The following is a 21,575-nucleotide window of genomic DNA, read 5'->3' as shown; positions in this document are numbered from 1 at the left end:
TAAAACTCAGAATAAAAAACAGGTAATTTCAAATGCTTTTAGGAATAGCTCTCACCACTTTAAACTTTTTATATATTTTGCTCCAAGTGCATATAGCAAGTTAGATTCAAATGTCTGTTTGAAAATACACATTCTCCCTGAAGTTACATAATTTTGTGTATTTGTGTGTGTGCACGCATTTGGGGTTAGAGACGTCGTCTGTTTGTCAGAGGTCTACTCCTCAAATTTAATATATTTTACATATGAAAATTTTTGCTGAAAATACTTTATATTGCACTTTGCTCTTTCTCAACAGTGAATTCAGTAAAAACCCTCATATTGTGAGTTTTGTTGGAAATCAGGTGACTATAAGAAGAGCTGATGGCTCATTGATTCACGTCAGCATATCACCATATCCTGCTATTCTCCATGAATATGTGAGCAGTTCAAAATGGGAAGATGCTGTAAGACTTTGTCGCTTTGTTAAGGTACTTTACGATTCAGAACTCACGGTTGTGTGTGTGTGTATATATATATGTATATATATACACATATAGTGTACTAGTTTACCAGTGTGGAAGATGGGAAATGGTAACAGCCAAAGGTCACATGGAAAGCCCTGGTGGCGTAGTGGTTAAGCGCTCCAGCTGCTAACCAAGAGGTTGGCAGTTTAGATCCGCCAGGCGCTTCTTGGAAACTCTGTGGGGCAGTTCTACTCTGCCCTGTAGGGTCACTATGAGTCGGAATCGACTTGCCGGCAGTGGGTTTTGGGGGTTTAAAGGTCGCATGAGCTGAATCAACTAGATGGCAACTAACAACAACGGTCCCTGGGTGGCACAAATGATTTGCCCTGAACTACTAACCTAGAGGCTGGTGGTTTGAACCTACCCAGCGGCACTGCAGAAGAAAGGGCCTGGCGGTCTGCTTCCATAAAGATTGCAGCCAAGAAAACCCTATGGAGCTGTTCTACTCCATTTAACACATAGGTTGCCATGAGTTGGAATCAACTCAATGGCAGCAGGGTTTTTCCTGTTTTGCTTTTTTAATAATTTATTTATTTGTTGTTGTTGTTGTTGAGAGCGTACTTAACAGAACATACATCAGTTCAACAATTTCTGTAGGTACAAGCCAGTGAAATTGATTACATTCTTCCAGTTGTGCAGCCATTCTTACCTTCCTTTTTTGAGTTGTTTTGCCCCCATTACCAAAACTCACTGGTCCCTAAGTTTCCTGTCTGCTCCTTTGAGTTCGATCTCATAGAGATAGATCTTAAAAGAGTACAATGCTCGAGGCAGACATCCTTCACTAGTTAAGCTAAACTATTATTACTTCAAGGGATATTTCTGGTTTAAGGTTTAAAGATTATCTCAGGGCAATAGTTTTAGGGTTTCAGCTGACCTCCATGGCTCCAGAAAGCCTGAAGTCCATGGGAATTTAAAATTCTATTCATCATTTTCCCCCTTTGATCACGATTTTTCTAGAGAATTTTTGATCAAAATGTTCAGTAATGGTAGCCAGGCACCATCCAGTTCTGGTCTTATGGCAAATGAGACAGTTGTTCACGGAGGCAATTAGCCACACATCCCATATAGTCCTCCTGTTCCTGACTCTCTTTCTTTCTGTGTTGCACCAGGTGAATAGAGATCAATTATTGCACCTTGGATGGCCACTTGCAAGCTTTTAAGACACCAGGCACTACACACAAGCTAGTTTTTTTTAAGGGCTGAAAAATTGAGAAAGTGTTGCCTTTTGGGAAATAACATGAGTGATACAAAGGGGATGGTAGATATTTCTGTGTGATTTATTTTTTGAAATAGTTTTTCCTTAAGGAGCCCTGGTGTTGCCATTGTTAAGTGCTTGGCTACCAGCTAAAAGGTTGGCATTTTGAACCTGCTACAGTAAAGATTACAGCCTAGGAAACCCTGTGGGGCAGCTCTATTCTGTCATTTAGGGTCTCTATGAGTCGGAATTGATGCCAAGGCATACGACAACAACAGTTTCTCCTTTCTGGCACATATAAAATTCCTCTGTGGAGTTTTTTTAAAAGTCAGGTTCACAAGGTCTACCCCACAGAAATTCTGATTCATTAGTTCTGGGGTGAGGCCTGGGCACATTTTGTTTAGTTTTTGCACAGCTAACATTAAGAACCTCTGCTTTGGATGGGCACTTCCCAACTTATTTGAATCCAGTATTTTCCAAACACGTTTGACCACAGAATTCTTTTATTGAACACCAGTTAACATCCCATAGAACCCTTTGTGAAATGACTTTTAGGTACATTTTCTTTCATGGGGTTCTTGGTAGCAATCTGCCGTAATAGCATGGTCAGAGAACCTCATTATTCCCCTGATTTCCTATAAGTCAGATTCTTTGACACTTCACCAAAAAGACTAGAGGGTTTATAGCCTTGAGTTGTTTTAAGTTCAAAAATGTATCTTTGATAATCAGTTATGAAAAATTTCAGAAAATTTTATTCAGAGTAAGTTCTCTATGCATTGATATATTTTAACAAAGTGACCACAATGAACTTTCCATATCATTAATTTATTAAATTAATTTTTTTTGAACTATAGTCAGTAATTTTTGTTGTTGTTGTTAGGTAGTGTTGAATTTATTCGAACTCATAGCAACCCCATCTGACAGAGTAGCGCTGCCCCATAGGGGTTTCTAGGCTATAATCTTTATGGGAGCAGATTGCCAGGTTTTTCTCCTGGGGAGCCTTTGGGTGGGTTTGAACGCCAACCTTTCAGTTGGCAGTGGAACACTTAAGAGCCAACGGCTCTTTATAATTTTATTATGGGTATTTAAATCATTGTTTACTTTAAGGCAATTTAGCCATATAGTTGAGATCATTGTTCTCCTATGTAACCTTAGGAACAAACCATGTGGGCCTGCCTAGCTGCCATGTCAGTTGCTAACAGAGATATGACTACTGCGGAAATAGCCTACGCAGCAATTGGTGAAGTAAGTAGATAATGTTTACGTGTGTGTGTGTGTGTGTGTGTGTGTGTGTGTGTGTGTGTTTCTTATCATAATTTGTTACATTTCTATTATTCACTTCAAATATTTTTTTATTTTCCTTATTTAGATTGACAAGGTTCAGTATATTAATTCTATAAAAAATCTTCCATCTAAAGAATCAAAAATGGCCCACGTATTAATGTTTAGTGGGAACATACAGGAAGCTGAAATAGTCCTTCTTCAGGCTGGCCTTGTTTATCAAGCAATCCAGATCAATATTAATCTCTACAACTGGGAAAGGTAATAATGCTTTATATCAGTTATAAAACCTGATTGATCTTAATGTGTTCTTCTACCTGCTATTTAGTCAATTATGTTTTTCATTGTACTTCATAGTTTCCTCATACCACAGAGGAGTTTATTCACACTTTTATTTGTGAGCAGTTTGCCATTAAAGACTTAGGTCTTCTCTGGCCTCTTGACTGATTAGAATTCAGGAGTGTGAAGAAGAAAAGAGAACCCAGGATATTTCCCAAATTTCTGATTTGAGTAACTTGGTAAATGGTGGTACCATTAGCAGATTTGGTAGGGAAGATATTAAGTTCAGTTTTAGCCAAGTTGAATTTGAAATATTTGTGAAGAGCTATGCAATAATGGTAGTTGACTAAGTGGAACTCATGAGAAAAGTTTGAACTGGAAATGTAGATTTAGGAGTCATCAGCAAATAGGTGATAGATGAAACCAGAAGAATGGATGCAAGTACCTGGGGACTGTGTAGAATGAGCAGATACACATCTATGGGATGTATGAAAGAAGAGAAATCCACAGAAAGATTGGGATAAAGCAGTCAGACAGGCAGAGAAAAGAAGAGCCACGAGAGATTTGTGATGCTAAGGAGGAAAAAGGATAGGATTTTTAGAAAGAAGTGGTCAGCAGTAACCATCCCTCCACATTAGGCTTTGGGACAGATTACTTTCCGAGACAGAGTTGGCAGGCTGCTCTCTTCTTTATGACGTACTAAGTTCCTCCACTCATTCTCCCAGAAATGTGTCTTTAAGATAAAATGTTTCTGTCCCTCAAAGGTTCATAACATGAAAGGGGAAAGACGACATAAACATCTGCAAAGGTAAACTAATGAAAGAGATAAAGAACAACGCAACAAAACCATATAAGCAATGGTATCAGCAGTGCAGAAGTAATTGCTTGTAGACTTTAGTGAATTCAGATCCTTTTTGACACAGAAATGTGTCTTTCAGGGAGCAAGGTTATAGTGCTTATTGACTCCTGAAGTTACTATCCTGTGACATTGGCATATGTCTATTGTGTTCTTTCTTTTCCTCTGGGTTTAAAAATGATCCCGTATCTATTTCAATTACAAGGACCCTTACTTGTAACTCCCTGAGGGTTTTTATAGATATCTTATCTCTGTCTTTTCCTAGAATAGAAGTAACAAAAATGGCAGGTGGTTAATTATGTGATGGAATACTAGAGTCTTTTTAATTCGTGTACTAATTACCTATATTATTCATACAACTCAGCCACTCTGTTTCTGTCCTTTGTTTATACAAATTCATTATCATCATTGTTTAGCTGTTCAAAGGATCATGAAGGATGTTTATAACCGTACAAAGATGAATCAGCCACTGTCCTTTGTCCTCAATTTATTCGTAATTTGTAATGGTTGAGGTAATTTTTGGAAAGAGACAGAATCCGAATAATACTTTTAAATCTCTGGATTCAGTAACTAATATAAAATTGTGTATACCATTACCAAGCTATAAAGTTCTGTGGCAAACAGGGAAGAATAGTGTTTACAATATCCTTTCAACTACTACTTTTGAGAGAATATTTATATTGATAAATGGGAGACACTAATGTCCATGTAGCACTTTGAACACTGTATAATATAACAAATTTTTAATGGTCCTTATCTTAAAAAGCTTACAAGCTAGAAATTCCACTTTATTGCCACTAAAGATGGTAAAGACGCCTTTTACTGAGTGTTTATTATGTGCCAGCAGTTGTGCTAAATACTTTCCATTTACCATCTCATTTAGTCATCACAGAAATCCTTTGAGGTTAGGTATCACCATCTCCATTTTACAAATAAGGAAGCTGAGGCTCAGAAAAGTTAATTAAGTGGCAGATGTGGGACTTGAGCTCAAGTCTTCTAGTATCAAACCTGAAAAAAACTCGTTGCCGTGGAGTCCATTCCGACTCATAGTGACCCTGTGGGACAGAGTAGAGCTCCCATCGGGTATCCAAGGAGCAGCTGGTGGATTCAAATTGCCGACCTTTTGGTTAGCAGCAGAGCCCTGAACCACTGCACCACCAGGGCCCCTTCTAGTATCAAAAAGGATCTGAATTCACTAAAGTCTACAAGCAATTACTTCTGCACTGCTGATTCCATTGCTTATATGGTTTTGTTGCATTGTTCTTTATCTCTTTCATTAGTTTACCTTTGCAGATGTTTATGTCGTCTTTCCCCTTTCATGTTATAAACCTTTGAGGGACAGAAACATTTTATCTTATCTATACATAGTTGTCGTTAGGTGCCGCTGAGTTGATTCCGACTCAGAGTAACCTATGTACAGCAGAACAAAACACTGCCCAGGCCTGCGCCATCCTCACAATCGTTGTTATGCTTGAGCTCATTGTTGCAGCCGCTGTGTCAGCCCATTTGTCGAGCTGTAGATGCGTAGTAGGTACCTCAGACTCACGCCCTTAGTCACTTTGCAGCGTTCCTCATCTACGTTTATCGGATGTCTGCTGCGTGTCAGTCAGTGAAAATGATTCCCGTTCTCCCTACTCACCCTTTAAGGCCCAGTTGAAGTTAACCTCTCCTGAGCAGTATTGATCACAGTACTTGTAATCAGCAACATACATATATGGCAATTAAAGATGTACTACGTGTAGCATTGCTTATATTCTTTTAATAAATTCTTGCTATCCCTTCTTTTGTCTTTTAAGATATTTACATTGTTTTTCCCCTTTTAAAGGAACCCTGGTAGTGCAGTGGTTAAGCACTTGGCTGCTCGCTAACTAAAAGATGAGTGGTTCGAACCCACCACCCACTCACAGGACAAAGATGTGACAGTGTGCTTCCATAAAGATTACAGTCTTGGAAACTCTGTGGGGCAGTTCTGCTTTGTCCTGTAGGGTCACTAAGCGTCAGAATTGACTTGATGGCAATGGGTCCTTTTATTTTCTTTGCCTTCTAGATTTGTAGCTTCTCAAAGTTTGGAAATGTTTTGTAGTATCTGTAGGGTCGCTATGAGTCAGAATTGACAGCAATGGGTTTAGTGTTTTCTGTTTGGTATACATAGTAGGGAGGGCAGTGGAGGTTCATTGGTAGAATTCTCACCTTCTATGCAGGAGACCCAGGTTCGGTTCCTGGCCAGTGCAGCTACCACCCATCTCTCAGTGGAGGCTTGTGTGTTGCTGTGATGCTGAACATGTTTAAGTGGAAGAAGGACTAGAAAGCAAGGCCTGGCAATCTACTGAACACCACCCAGCGAAAACTCTATAGATCACAGTGGTCCAATTTTGTTGTGCCTGGGGTTACCATGAGTTGGGGATCAACTTGAGGGCAGCTGACAACAACGTGCATATTTATTTCTGAATGAGTTGATTTATGGATTGATGAAAATATAAATACAAGACCATACAAGAAGTGTCATAAGTAGTGTATAGTTAACTATGAAGTAAGTAGATTCAAATGTTAGATTCTATAGGCAAACCACCTAGGAAGCAATTGCCCTCTTGATATGAAAAACTTGCTAGTGATTGATTCATCTACCCCTGGCGTATTAGTAAATGCTTATAATAAATATTTGTTAAGGATATGAGTTAATCTGCCTATAATTTTAATCTTTATCCCTCCCATGTTATTCTAAGTATGGTTTCATTTCTTTTAGGGAATTGAGGAATAACTCAACCCCATTGTCATCAGTCCTAGGCTTTTAATATCTCTAATCTCTACAAGTCGGAATCGACTCCATGGAAATGGGTTTTGGTTTTTTGGTGGTGCAGTGCTTAAAGCGCTCGGCTGCAAACCCAAAAGGCCGGTAGTTAGAACCCAGCAGCTGCTCCGTGGGAAAAAGATATAGCAGTCTGCTTCCATAAAGATTACAGCCTTGGAAACCCTATGGGGCAGTTCCGCTCTGTCCTTTAGGGCCACTATGAGTTGGAATTGGCTCAGTGGCAGTGGGTTTGGTTTTTTGTTTAACCTCTGAATTGCTCCTTTGCTGCTCAACTTCTCCATTTCCTTTTCTTTGTCCTCACTTTTGAAATCTAAACCACCATCTTCTCCCCTTCTCCTGGTGTCTCTTTTTAATTTTCGAGTCCTTATCTCTACCTAATCTTTTTGGTTACCCTAAAGTGCTTGGAAACCCTGGTGGCGTAGTGGTTAAGTGCTACAGCTGCTAACCAAGAGGTCGGCAGTTTGAATCCTCCAGACACTCCTTGGAAACTCTATGGGGCAGTTCTACTCTGTCCTGTAGGGTCGCTATGAGTCGGAATCGACTCGACGGCACTGGGTTTGGTTTTGGTTTGGTTAAAGTGCTTATTTGATCTTTCTGCCTGGTCTTCCTTCTCTTCCATTTAAGCACTTCCTGCTGTGCCCCGAGTCTTTGTTCCCCTCACCTCTCACTCCCTGGCTCATGTTTGTCTCCCTCATCCCATGATTCAGAGAGAATTTTTCATTGGCTATCTTTTTTTTTTTTTTTCCTTTTATTACATTGTCTATCCCATAGTCCAGTCCAATCCCTGTCTGAGAGTTAGGTTTAGGAATGTTTCCTGTCTTGGGCTAACAGAAGGCCTGGGAACCACGACCTCTGGGGTCATTCTAGTCTCAGTCGGGCCATTAAGTCTGGTCTATTTACAAGTATTTGAGGACTGCATCCCGTTTTCCCGAGTATTTGAGGACTGCATCCCGCTGCTTTCCCGCTCCCTAAGGGGTTCTCTGTTGTGTTCCCTGTCAGGGCAGTCATCAGTTGTAGCCGGGCACCATCTAGTTCTTCTGGCCTCAGGATGATGTAATCTCTGGTTCATGTGGCCCTTTCTGTCTCTTGGGCTCGTAATTGCCTTGTGTCCTTGGTGTTCTTCATTCTCCTTTGATCCAGGTGGGTTGAGACCAATTGATGCATCTTAGATGGCTGCTTGTTAGCGTTTAAGACCCCAGATGCCACTGGGATGCAGAATGTTTTCTTAATAGATTTTATTATGCCAATTGACTTAGATGTCCCCTGAAACCATGGTCCCCAATCCCCCGTCCCTGCTATGCTGGACTTTGAAGCGTTCAGTTTATTCAGGAAACTGCTTTTGGTTTAGTCCGGTTGTGCTGACCTCTCCTGTATTGTGTGTTGTCTTTCCCTTCACCTAAAATAGTTCTTATATACTATCTCATTAGTGAACGCCCCTCTCTCTCCCTCCCTCCCTCCCCCGTCTCAGCTATCTTATTTGTTCCCTTTTTGAAAGGTAATTTGAATTTTGTATATGTATAGGATAACAACGTTATTCTAAATTAAGGGAACTTAGCATATGTAGGAAGTTTTAAAGTGTCTGGTTAAAGTTTTTCCAGCTTTGAATGCATTTTGATCTTTAAGAACCACCTGAGAGGACAGTTGAGTACAAAGGAGATGCAGTATGTGCAGCCGCCCCTGGGTCAGAACGTCTTGCCCAAAGATTAGAAAGTATAAAAGAAAAAAGTTTTGTTTTTTTTTTTTTTTTTGTATAGGGAGAAATAAATCCTAATGTGGGAATTGGTTTCACTGCCTTTCTTGGTCTTTTTTTTTTTTTAATTGAAGTCAAGTACTCCCATCCTAAGTGTTTCATAAATGCTTTTTAAAAATCATTTTGCATATTGTGCTTATCATAGGTTCTTTTATAAGAAATGATATTATTCTGTATTTTAAAAATGAGATAAAATGCATGTGGTTTTGAATAAAACAGTATTTTCATCTAAAAAAGGTGTGATGTTAGTACTGTTTATCATATATGCAAATGGCCATGGTATGTGTTCTTCGTATGTGGACTATCCAGTCTACGGATACTTACGGAGCAGGCAAATCTCTACTCGCTACTGAGATTTAAGGGTCTGGTTTAAGAAGAGGATTATGCAGAGGCGATCAGGAGGGACCAAAAAAGATGGGAATTTTTAAAACTGTTCATTAAATAAAATTTCAAACACATGTCAAAGTAGAGAAGATAGTTTAATGAATCCCCAACCAACCAACCCCAGCAACGACCTGTTTGTGGATACTCTCTGTCTTTCCCTTTCTCACCATTTATTCTGAAGCAGATCCCCACTCATCATTTCATTTTATCTGTAAATATTGTAGTTTGTATTTATAAAAAAATTTTTAAACATAGCCACAATACCATGATCGTACCTTTAAATATTAATAATTCTACTCATGTTCTTATTTTTCTGAATGTTTCATAAATGGAGCCCTGCTGGTGCAGTGGTTAAGGGCTTGGCTGCTAACCAAAACTTCAGCAGTTCAAATCCATCAGCTGCTCCTTGGAAACCCTATGGGGCAGTTCTACTCTGTTATGGGGTCACTATGAGCTGGAATCGGCTTGACGGCAACGGGTTTGGTTTTTTGTTTGGTCTCATAAATGTTTTGTTTTGTTTCATGTTTTGTTTGAATCAGGATCCAAAAAAGACCCATACATTGTGATTGGTGATATGTTCTTAAGTTTCTTTTAATGTATAGGTTCTCCTTTTCTTTCTTGCAATTTTTCCATTAAGGAAACTGGAACTATAAATTTCCCGAGTCTGGACTTTGTTAACTGCATCTTTGTGGTATCGTTTAACGTGTTCCTTTGTCTGATGAATTCAGTGTAAATCAGTTATTAGATCTAGAGGCTTGGTTAGGTTTAGACTTATTTATTAATTTAGGTGAGACTCCATCAAGGTGGTGTGTCTCCATCAGGAGGATGTAATGACGGTTCCCTGTCTTCTGTGATGATAGCAGCCATTGATGATCACTGCCCAGACCCACTAATTAATTAGAAATTACAAAATGCTGATATTCTGTCATTCCAGGAGTATTAGATGTCAACACTGTGTGTTAAATAGATTGGTTTTAAGGTTCCTGAATTTCTATATTTGCTTAAATCATCTAGAAGGGAACAGATTTTATTTTGTTGCGTTTTTCCCTTTGAGAAGGAAGCATGATATTACTGGTTTGTGCTTCTGTCATTCATATTTGAATTTGAAAATTGCATGTGACCTAGTAAGATCTGGCCCTTGAAGAATTGTAGGTATACAAGTTATCTGCTTGACATTTATTTTGGACATTTTGGTGGTAATCTACTCTCAAAAACTGAAGTTAAGAAGAGGTAGAAATCAGAAGCTCCAGATATGCATACGGATTCTTTAACCAGTAAAACCAGTTGCCGTTGAGTGATTCCAACTCACGTCAACCCCACGTGTGTCAGAGTAGAACTGTGCTCCATGTGGTTTTCAGTGGCTGATTTTTTGAAAGTAAATTTTCAGGCCTTTCTTCCGAGTGCCTCTGGGTGGATTCAAACCTCCTACCTGTTGATTAGCAGCCAAGGACATTAACTGTTCGCACCACCCAGGGACTCCTTTATGTAAGTATTAATAAAAATAATCTCTAATATTCTACCAGTTATACAAAGTGATTTTGTTTTGCTCAGGTTATTCAAAGGATTACATTTTGAAGTTATAAAATCTTTTTTATGTAACTTCCTTCTATTTAAAATCAGAGAAGATACATGGACTTATTCCAGGCCCAGAATCTAATGTCACATTTGTTTGGTTGCCAAATAATCGTTTTAAAACTGGAGACATACTGTTCCCATAACCTTATGTAATTTGGGATGAGTTTTCACCTAAATGTGGTAAGAAAATGTTTTTTACCCAGTGCCTGCTTTTAGAGAACATTTAAAATAGCATGTATCGTTTGGATGTTTACTTTTAGTTTAATGTTTGCTCTTCAATCATATAATTAATACATATTTTATGATAATAATAGTGATAGATAATACTTGAGTCGTCTCTGGAATGTTTTAAAAAGCCCCAACCCGGAATGGATGCTGTATTATCCCTACTTAGGACACTGCTTCCAGTTTTGTGCAGTCAAGAACTCCTTCCTCCGCCATGTACAGTCATAAAGAAACTATAGGAACTGGAATCTCTGAAGTGTCAAAAAGGAGCCTGGTGGCACAATGGTTAAGAGCTCAGCTGCTAATTGAAAAGTCAGCAGTTCAAACCCACCAACAGCTCTGCAGGAGAAAAGACCTGGCAATCTGCTCCTGTAAAGATTTCAGCCGAGGATAGGTAGTGATGTCATCTGTCATTATTATTATGGGGTGGTTCTGCTCTGTCATATGGGGTCACTATGAGTTAGAATCGACTCAGTGACATAAAACAACAACAACAGAGTTCCAAAGGGCTAGTTCACCAGCCCTTACTCACATACACCACCAAATTTGGAGCTTTAGGGACACACAGGAGAATGATATGAGAGAGGGTTAGAAGGATTGGGGTGTCTTTGACTCCATTTCCCCTCTTTAGGGACACACAGGGGAATGATACAAGAAAAGGTTAGGAGGATTGGGGCATCTTTGACTCCATGTCCCCTCTTTAGGGACACACAAGGGAATTATATGGGAGAGAGTGAGAAGGATTGGGGCGTCTTTGACCCCATTTCCCCTCTTTAGGGACACAGAGGGGAACGATACGGGAGAAGGTTAGAAGGATTGGGCATCTTTGACTCCATTTCTCCTTTTTAGGGACGCAGAGGGGAATGATATGGGAGAGGGTTAGAAGGTTGGGGGTCTTTGACTCCATTTCTCCTCTTCTGAAGTCATGTGAATTGCTTGTTGCCTTCTCTTATTTACCACTTTTGTTCCTCCATGTTTCAGCACCTTTATATTCCTTTCTGCCTGTCCCCTTTTACTCTGAAAGACTTGAAGTCACAGAGGGAAGAGGGAATGTTGTGAGCCTGTGTATTGGGTAGCAAAACGTTGACCCTTGGATTTAGCAACATGGCATGTGCTGTTATATTTCCATAAGAAAGCATTTTCCCTAATTTTGGCATTGTTGTTGTTGTTGTATGCCGTTGAGTCAATTCTGACACACAGTGACTCTACAGGATAGAGCAGAACTGCCCCATAGGCTTTCCAAGGCTGTAATCTTTATGGAAGCAGATCGCCACATCTTTCTCCTGTGCAGCAGCTAGTGGGTTTGAACTGCCAACCTTTTGGTTAACAGCTGAGTGCTTAACCACTGTGCCGCCACAGCTCCTTATTTTAGCATTACCATTTTTTTTCTTTTTATTTGTATTATACATGATTTATAATTTTTCATACAAATCAAAAACAGAAAGTGCATTTATATTTGAGGAGCTTAAGTCTTAATATCTCTCCCAGTTGTCTAAAATGTGCTTACAGTGCACGCAAAACCCATTGCCGACGAGTCAGTTCCAACTCAACTTATAACAACCCTAGACAATACACACAACATATCTAAAATACTTTTTAAAGTGATTATTTTATGTAGGTCAGTAGTAAGGCAAATCAAAGTATGCTAAGAATAAACCAGATTTTCCTACCAAAGAATCAGAAGTTGTAAAAAATGTAGTCATTGGGTTAATATATTCTCTTGTCTGAAACAAATTTATAATAGTTGGCTTTGATAGATCAAGACTGGAATATTCAAAAGTTATGTATCATATTAGAATGCAAGAGAACTTAAGAAATAATATACTTCGACTATTATTATAACCACTTCCCATATTTAAAACAAGATGACAGTGAGCAGTGTAGGAGAGCTGCACGTCATGGGTCTGGAGCCCCGACTCAACTAGTGTGAGTTATACACAGGGTTGCAATGGCCAACACACTGTCCAAAACCTGTGTTCTGAAAATAAGCCTGGAAGTGAGGATTAATCTTTTCATTTCCTTGCAAGTTATTATTAATATGTAGATTTTGTGTTTTTAATGTTATACCATTGATTTCAGTGATTCATTTAGTTCTTATTTGCATTTTAAATAAAATATTACTTTAAAAACTTAGTTACATAATAAATAGACATCTGATTGGATTCTAAAATTTAAATGGCTACTTACTCTTTTTTCTAGGAATTGGATGGAAAAAGGCATTTTGTTAGACTTATTTACCTGAAATTGTTATTTTCAATTTGCTGTAGTAATAATTTGAAGGTATCAGTTTTTAATTCTGTTTAGTTGAGTACTGAACAGAGTAAGTTCACTACAGACTTAGAAAAATGGTCAAGGTAGTTGAACCACTTACACTAGGGGAAGTTTTTTCACTTGAATTTTATTACGATTTCAAAGTTTTTTTCAATGAACATTTACTATACATGCACTCTGTAGTATTCACCAAAGATAAATGAAACCCAGATATCCCTTCGCAAATGTGTAGGCTAGTGGAGGAGACTAAAAGTTTGTAAATACTAGGTATAATACACTATAAGCAGTGCTGTGCTAATAAAACAAACAAACAAAAAAACAAACCCAGTGCTGTAGAGTCAATTCCGACTCATAGCAACCCTATAGGACAGAGTAGAACAGCCCCATAGAGTTTCCAAGGAGCGCCTGGCGGATTCGAACTGCCGACCCTTATGGGTTAACAGCTGTAGCACTTAACCACTACACCACAAGGGTTTCCACTGTGATAATAGTATGTATAAAATGCTGCGGAACAGAAATAAGATAATGGTCATTTACTTCTATGAGGGAAGATGGTCAGGAAGAAAGGGTCATGCTTGATCTGGGCCTTAAAGGATAAATGGATAAGGTAGGAAATGACGTTCTATGTGAGAGATGAGTAGAGGGAACAACATAGACTCTCCCACCTCCTCACCCCAAAACTGTACTGCCCATAAGGGCTGACACCAGCAGTTCTGATAATCTGTTTTATTTCTCATTATAGGGCGCTTGAATTGGCTGTAAAATATAAAACACATGTGGATACAGTTCTTGCTTACCGTCAAAAGTTTTTGGAGACATTTGGTAAACAGGAAACTAATAAACGATACTTGCAATATGCAGAAGGTGTAAGTATTAGCCAGTATTTTATAACAATGTATATGTTTTATCATAAATATATGCAGTATTCATCTTAACAAGACAAACTGAGAACAGTTCGTTCCACAATCTCTGTATGATGTTGTTGCCTTACGATTATATACTAATTTTTTTTTGCAAACTTACAGCCATATTATGACTAACCCCAGTCTGTTTTCATAACATTCAATTTGTGTTAAGTTTGGTTACTAATTGAAATTTATAGATAATAATTTATAAATGTCTGGGATAAATTATTCCAGCTGTTTATAGATGGCTGGGATAAAGGCTTCTAACTTCTGAGTTTTGAGTTTCCACTGGCTGTCCCTTCTGCTCCAAGGGTATTATATAACCACAGAGGACACTATCAGAACACGGATACTTCATGACTTCGTAGAATTCTAGGGAGCTGGCTGCACCTGGTAGAGATACTTAGCCTAGGTATATGTCTTAGTTATCTAATGCTGCTATAACAGAAATACCACAAGTGGATGGCTTTAACAAACAGAAAATTTATTCTCTCATAGTCTAGAAGGCTAGAAGTCCAAATTTGGAGCACCAGCTCCAGGGAAGGCTTTCTTTTTCTGTTGGCTCTGGGAGAAGGCCCTTGTCATCAGTCGTCTCCTGGGTCTAGGAGTTTCTCAGTGCAGGAACCCCAGGTCCAAAGGATGTGCTGTGCTCTGGCTTTTCTTACTTGGTGGTATGAGGTCCCTTACCCTCTCTGCTCAATTCTTTTATATCTCAAAAGAGATTGACTCAAGATGCAATCTAATTCTGTAGATTGAGTCCTGCCTCGTTACCGTAACTGCCTCTAATGCTGCCTCATTAATATCATAGAGGTTAGGATTTACAACACAAAGGATTATCACATCAGATGACAAAGTGGTGGACAACCACACAGTACTGGAAATCATGACCCAGCCAAGTTGACACATATTTTGGGGGGACACAATTCAATCCATAACATTCTACCCTTTGGCCCCCAAAAATTCATGTCCTTGTCACATGTAAAACACACATTCACCCCGTCATACCATCCCAAGTCTTAAATCAACTCCAAGTACAGATTCCATCCTGGGGCAAAATTCCTCTTCATCTGTGAAATCTAGAATACACGTTACCTACTTCTTAAGTACAGTGGTGGAACAGACACAAGGTAGGCATTTCCATTACAAGTGGGAAATATTGGAGGGAAAGAAAGAATAACAGGCACCAGGCAAGTGAGCATAACACATTGAAAATAATCCCCTATTCTCTGAGGCCATCTAGGCAATGGCCCTGTCCTCCAGACTCTGGGCATTGGCCACACTCTTTCAATCCTGGGTGGGGACCCCTTGGCCCTGGGCTTCAGCTCTGCCTTCCAGGCCCACTGGGACAGCAACTCTGCTCTCTTGGTTGTAGGCAGCCCCATTGTCCTAGTCTAAGTGGCGACCCTAGCCCCTTGGTTCCAGCAGGCCCCATTCTTCTGCCCTTTGGGCATGACAGCCCTGCCTTCTCAACTTTGGGCAGCGGATCTTGCCCCATCCTCCTGACACTTATGAATGGCATCCCCACATTCCAGAACCAGGTTGGTGAAGATCTGACTCTTTGAAATCTAGGAGGCCGTGGCCCCACCCTTTAATACTGAGACAGTTCTGCTTCCCATGCCCCTTGACTCTTCAGCTTCTGATTCCTGATTCCTTGGTCTCTTGGCCCCTTGGGCCTGCTGGGCTCACCCAGCCTCTGCCCTGCTTGGGCAAGTGTTACAAAGCTCTTTAGCTCAACTGATAAGTGCCTGGAGGCACCCCACTCACCAGGAAGCCTCCTGCGAGAAAGTACCCCACTCTCTCGCTTTGTGTGTAGGTTCCTGCGATACCTCATGCTGGCTTGCTGGTTCTGCTGCTGCCGTCTCTCTGCTGCTGCTTCTTGCTGTCTGTGCCATCTCTGGCATTACAGCTGTCCTCACTTTCTTCTGAGCTCTCACCAGAATTGCCTTTGATGTCCATAATTCTACCAATAGTTTCTTCAAGGCAATCTAGGCTTTAACTGTTAGACACTTTAAAACTCTTCCAGCCTGTACCCATTCGGTTTCAAAACCACTTCCACATTATAGGTGTCTGTTAGAGCAGCACCCCACTCCTGGCACCAAATTCTGTCTCAGTCATCTAGTGCTGCGACAACAGAGATACCACAAGTGGATGGCTTTAACAAACAGAAATTTATTCTCTCACAGTCTAGGAGGCTATAAGTCCAAATTAAGGGTGCCAGCTCCAGGGAAGGCTTTCTCTCCTTGTCAGCTCTGGGAGGAGGTCCTTGTCATCAATCTTCCCTTGTCTAGGAGCTTCTCAGCACAGGAACCTGGGTCCAAAGGACATGCTCTGCTCCTGGCTCTTCTTTCTTGGTGGTAGGAGGTCGCACTCCTGTGCTCAATTCTTTCTTTTATATCTCCGAAGAGACTGACTCAAGATACAACACGATAGAGGTTAGGATTTACAACACATAGGCTAATCACATCAGATCACAAAATGAAGGACAGCCACACAATACTGGGAACCATGGCCTAGCCAAGTTGACATGCATTTTGGGGGGACACAGTTCAATCCATAATAGTATGCTTTACTGCCTAGAACCAAAGAAGTCTAAACGTTTGCTCCCCACAGCTTTTACCAGAATCTCAGATTTTATCACTCCAGTTAAGAGAAAGTCATTCCAGTACATATCACCCCACAAGAAGAGCCAGAACAAGAGATTTGCCCCCGTGCTTAGGGCAGAACTGATTCTGTCTCCCTGCCCAGGTTGTTCTAGGCTCAGACAGTAGAAATAGAGTTCACCTCTCTGGCCATAGAGATCCAAGAGGCTAGACTCCCAAGAGCTGTGATCCTGAGACAGGACAGACCTTGGTCCCAACTCTCTGAACCAGTTGGTTTCCTTAGCCTTTTATTCATTCATTTATTTAAAAAAAAAAAAAAAATGATACCCAAATGAACCAGATATGACCTCTGTCTTTGTGGAGCTTATAGGCTATGTTGGACCACTCATCCTTAGGGGTAGAATAGAAGGAATGTTCTGACCCATCCTAGGGGCAGAGCGGCCTAGAAGAGCCTTGGGAAGAGGGGAAAAGGTGAGGAGAAATTGCCTACAGTCCCTGCTAAAGTCAGCGCTATCCGCTTGGCGTATTTAGAAGTCTGGACATGATCACCTACATCTTTGGGCCTCAGAGCAGTTTTCAGGATGGTGAGGTCTTTGGGGCCATTCTGAGAGTTCAGTAGTGCACCTTCCACTTCTGGATTCAGGATGGTTACCAGTTGTAGATTTCTTGGTAGAAAGGGGACATGTTTTAAAGAAGCTGCACAAGCTGTTTGTGTTCACTAGGAACCTGCTTAGTGCTGAAGTGAATCTTCCAGCAGTCGGAGGCCTTGCTCTGCTACTAGGACAAATTCAGGGGCCTCTGAGGCTTTATCCTGACTCAGAGTGAGAGGGGCCACCACCAGTAAGTCCTCAGTAACCCAGAGAATCACCAGCACACCTGATCTTTGTTACAGCTTTGAAAATATGGCAGTACATTAAAACTAAGCGCCCACCTTAAATTTACTTTATTGTATAATTTTAATCATATTAATACTATTCTTTCTCCTCCTCACCGTCATTGATATTTTTTCAGTATTTTTACATTAGGTACTTTTGAGAACACAGAAAATACAGTTCTTACCCTCAAAGAAATTCTATTTTCAATAGTAAACACTTTACAATGTAATCTTCTTTTTCTCTATATATGTATGAAATTGTTACCAAAATGCAATACTGTAGTCAGAAGAGTAGCAGAAATTTTCAAAGTGGGGTAACCAGAACCACACAGGTTACTTTGATGCCCTATGGCACTGCTTTCTACTTTTTCTTCTTTGTAAATATAATTCGACAGTTGACTAGAAATCATAAAGTAGCATTTTAAAATGAAAATTATTTTTTATTTAATAATTGCTTACTACCGAGATAAAATTCAACCCTAGGAAAATAGCTTTTGGGGATGTCTGCATTGCTTGGTGATCTCCTGTTTCCCTTTAGGCCTGTAATCTAATCATAATGTATCATTCATATGTATCTATCTTTGCCAAAATTGTGTTTATACAAACTGTTTATTTTAGAACTAAGAGTTGAGTAGGAAGAGATTATTTAAAAATAACACTGGGAAATTTATTCTAGATCTCTGCTGAATTCCAATGGACTCCCAATACATAACATGTTTATAAGTGCCTACGGTGTAGTGGGTAGGAGCTCAGCTGCTAACCAAAAGGTTGGTGGTTCAGATCCACCAGCCACTCCTTGGAAACCTTCTACTCTGTCCGATGGGGTCGCTATGAGTCAGAACCGACTCAACAGCACCAAATATTAATATAATATCAACAAATATTATACCTATACTCTTTGGGAGGAACTCTGGTGGCACAGTGGTTAAGCACTCACTCGGCTGGGTGCTAACCGAAAGGTCGGCAATTTGAGCCCATCAGCCATTCTGCAGAAGAAAGATGTGGCAGTCTGCTTCCATAAAGATTTATAGCCTTGGAAACCCTATGGGGCAGTTCTATAAGGTCGCAGTGAGTCAGAATCTACTTGACAGCAATGAGTTTTTATACTCTTGGGTAAATGGAACCAACCAATTATAAACAATGAAGTGAGAAGTTTGTTATTCATTCGTATCTATGAGCTCTGAAATGTTATTTGGACATTTTTAGTATAAAATATGGAAATCTATGATTCATACAAGGTCTTCCAAGAATCGTATTATTTAGAGTCATTATACCTGGCCTGAACTGGTGTTCAATAAATATCTGTAAAATATACTGTAAGTCTAGCAAATAAAGCCACTCAAAGAATACACTCAATGTACTGAATACACAATGTGTGTAAGAAGAAAAGTAGAAGACCCAGAAAACATTTAAAACATTATGCTAGGAAAAAGAAAAAAAGAGTGAAAAAGACCAAATTCATGGGCAGAATTTTAGAAAGTATAGAATTTTGAAGAAGATCTTCATTGAGTCCTTGGGATGTAGAATAGTGAAGATGACACCAGCCTTGAAAAACTTACGTTTAAAAGGAGGAGACAGAGTTAATTATACAATTTGTCACTTAATTTCAGTTGTGATAAGTGCCTTGAAAGAGGTGTACACAGTTTTCTGAGACTTCATGAACATGGGACCTGACCTAGGATGGAGGAATCGGCAAAGACTAAGCAAAACAAATTATATTTGAGTTGAACTCTGAAGAATGACTAGAAGAAGCTCACGGGGGGTAGGGATTGACACGTTCCAGGCAGAGGTAAGGCACTGGAGTGGGAAGGAGGAAGAGCAAACGAGAGATTTGAGGGTCATAGGGCACATTAAGGATATTAGGCCTTATCTGAAGTCTGATGCGAAGTCATCAAAGGGAAATAATATGATCTGTTTTCCCTTTTAAAATCCTGATTCCTAAAAATAAATGGAAATTTTAATATTTCCGTGAAATTTTCTTGAGTAGGATTTTGTCAGTTAAATGATACGATAGTAAGAATGAATGCATGAGATATTGGAAGTAACAGGCAAGAGTCCTGAGTGACTGCTCTGGGTCCTAGGTCAGTAGTGGTTGGAGTACTGGTTGGGACCAGACATTGAAATCTGAAGGGTCTTAAAACCATGTGAAGAGAGTGGACTTCATAATGAAGGCAACGAGAACACTTGGAGGTTTGCAATCAAGAGAAAGACTTGAAAGATAACTCTTGATGTGAAGGATTGGTTGCAGGGAAGGGGGATGACTGGGAGACCAGATCGGACATTACTATAATAGTTACACCAGGAGATGGAGAGGGGAGATAGAGTAAGACTGATGTAAGAAAGAATTCAGTAGTAAAATCGAGAGAACATTGTGGCTGGGGTGGAAGGAGAGGTGGTGAGGCAGGCAGGACAAGGCATTTGAGAATGACTTCAACATTTCTAGTTTGGGCACCTGGTAGGTGGGGGTGTTATTAATCTAGATAAGGAATACATTGAAAATATAAAAGTTTTAGACCTTTTGAGTTTGGAATGCTGTGGCTTATCCAGTGGAGATACCTAGTAGGCAATTGTGAATATAAATGTGGATGGCAGAGGATATTCATGAAGGAGAACTTGGGACTAGATGGATTTATGGTCATGACCATCTAGGCACAGATGAAGCTATGTGAGCTGATGAGATCTCCCAGGAAACACATGAGAAGGCCGTGGCTGGAACCTTGGTGACTACACTCAAACGTTGTCCAGCAGAAAGGTATGGTAGGTCGGGGGACAGCCTGAAAGGGACAATTTAGAGAGGAGGGCCGAAACCAGACAACAGTGGTATTATATGAGAGATTTTGTGAAGAGCAGTGGTCAAGACGTTCCAGGAATGCTGCCGTCTCAGGACCTGGTTCTTTTCTGCAGCATGCCCTTCCTCAGATATTCTCACAGCTCACTCTGTTGTCTCCTTCACATCTTAATGTCATCATCTCAGGGAGGCCTTCTGTGATCCCTTCTGATATGCAGCCCTAGCTCTCACTGTCCTCAGGGAGGCCTTCTGTGATCCCTTCTGATACACAGCCCTAGCTCTCACTGTCCTCAGGGATTCTTCTGTGATCCCTTCTGATACACAGCCCCAACTCTCACTGTCCTCAGGGAGGCCTTCTGTGATCCCTTCTGATACACAGCCCTAGCTCTCACTGTCCTCAGGGAGGCCTTCTGTGATCCCTTCTGATACACAGCCCTAGCTCTCACTGTCCTCAGGGAGGCCTTCTGTGATCCCTTCTGATACACAGCCCTAGCTCTCACTGTCCTCAGGGAGGCCTTCTGTGATCCCTTCTGATACACAGCCCTAGCTCTCACTGTCCTCAGGGAGGCCTTCTGTGATCCCTTCTGATACACAGCCCTAGCTCTCACTGTCCTCAGGGAGGCCTTCTGTGATCCCTTCTGATACACAGCCCTAGCTCTCACTGTCCTCAGGGAGGCCTTCTGTGATCCCTTCTGATACACAGCCCTAGCTCTCACTGTCCTCAGGGAGGCCTTCTGTGATCCCTTCTGATACACAGCCCTAGCTCTCACTGTCCTCAGGGAGGCCTTCTGTGATCCCTTCTGATACACAGCCCTAGCTCTCACTGTCCTCAGGGAGTCTTCTGTGATCCCTTCTGATACACAGCCCTAGCTCTCACTGTCCTCAGGGAGGCCTTCTGTGATCCCTTCTGATACACAGCCCTAGCTCTCACTGTCCTCAGGGAGGCCTTCTGTGATCCCTTCTGATACACAGCCCTAGCTCTTACTGTCCTCAGGGAGGCCTTCTGTGATCCCTTCTGATACACAGCCCTAGCTCTCACTGTCCTCAGGGAGGCCGTCTGTGATCCCTTCTGATACACAGCCCTAGCTCTCACTGTCCTCAGGGAGTCTTCTGTGATCCCTTCTGATACACAGCCCTAGCTCTCACTGTCCTCAGGGAGGCCTTCTGTGATCCCTTCTGATACACAGCCCTAGCTCTCACTGTCCTCAGGGAGGCCTTCTGTGATCCCTTCTGATACACAGCCCTAGCTCTCACTGTCCTCAGGGAGTCTTCTGTGATCC

The 21,575-nt window shown here is 40.8% G+C and overlaps 1 protein-coding gene across 5 annotated transcripts in view; it reads left to right on the top strand.

Moving 5' to 3' along the window:
- The window catches only part of IFT80 (intraflagellar transport 80), a 154,696-nt gene that overhangs the window by 122,317 nt on the left and 10,804 nt on the right, over positions 1-21,575 (top strand). For 4 of the 5 annotated variants that reach the window (XM_064275663.1, XM_064275664.1, XM_064275662.1 and 1 more), the window contains 4 exons: positions 296-467; positions 2,854-2,943; positions 3,068-3,240; positions 13,871-13,994. In XM_064275663.1, coding sequence (XP_064131733.1) covers positions 296-467; positions 2,854-2,943; positions 3,068-3,240; positions 13,871-13,994 — 559 coding nt within the window. Of the gene's footprint in view, positions 1-295; positions 468-2,853; positions 2,944-3,067; positions 3,241-13,870; positions 13,995-19,117; positions 20,621-21,575 lie in introns of those variants that run through there. The other variant, XM_064275665.1, reaches the window with a different exon arrangement.

This window comes from Loxodonta africana, chromosome 23, assembly GCF_030014295.1.
Source record: "Loxodonta africana isolate mLoxAfr1 chromosome 23, mLoxAfr1.hap2, whole genome shotgun sequence".
In the NCBI taxonomy this organism is placed as follows: domain Eukaryota; kingdom Metazoa; phylum Chordata; class Mammalia; order Proboscidea; family Elephantidae; genus Loxodonta; species Loxodonta africana.
This window is presented reverse-complemented; position numbering and strand designations above follow the sequence as displayed.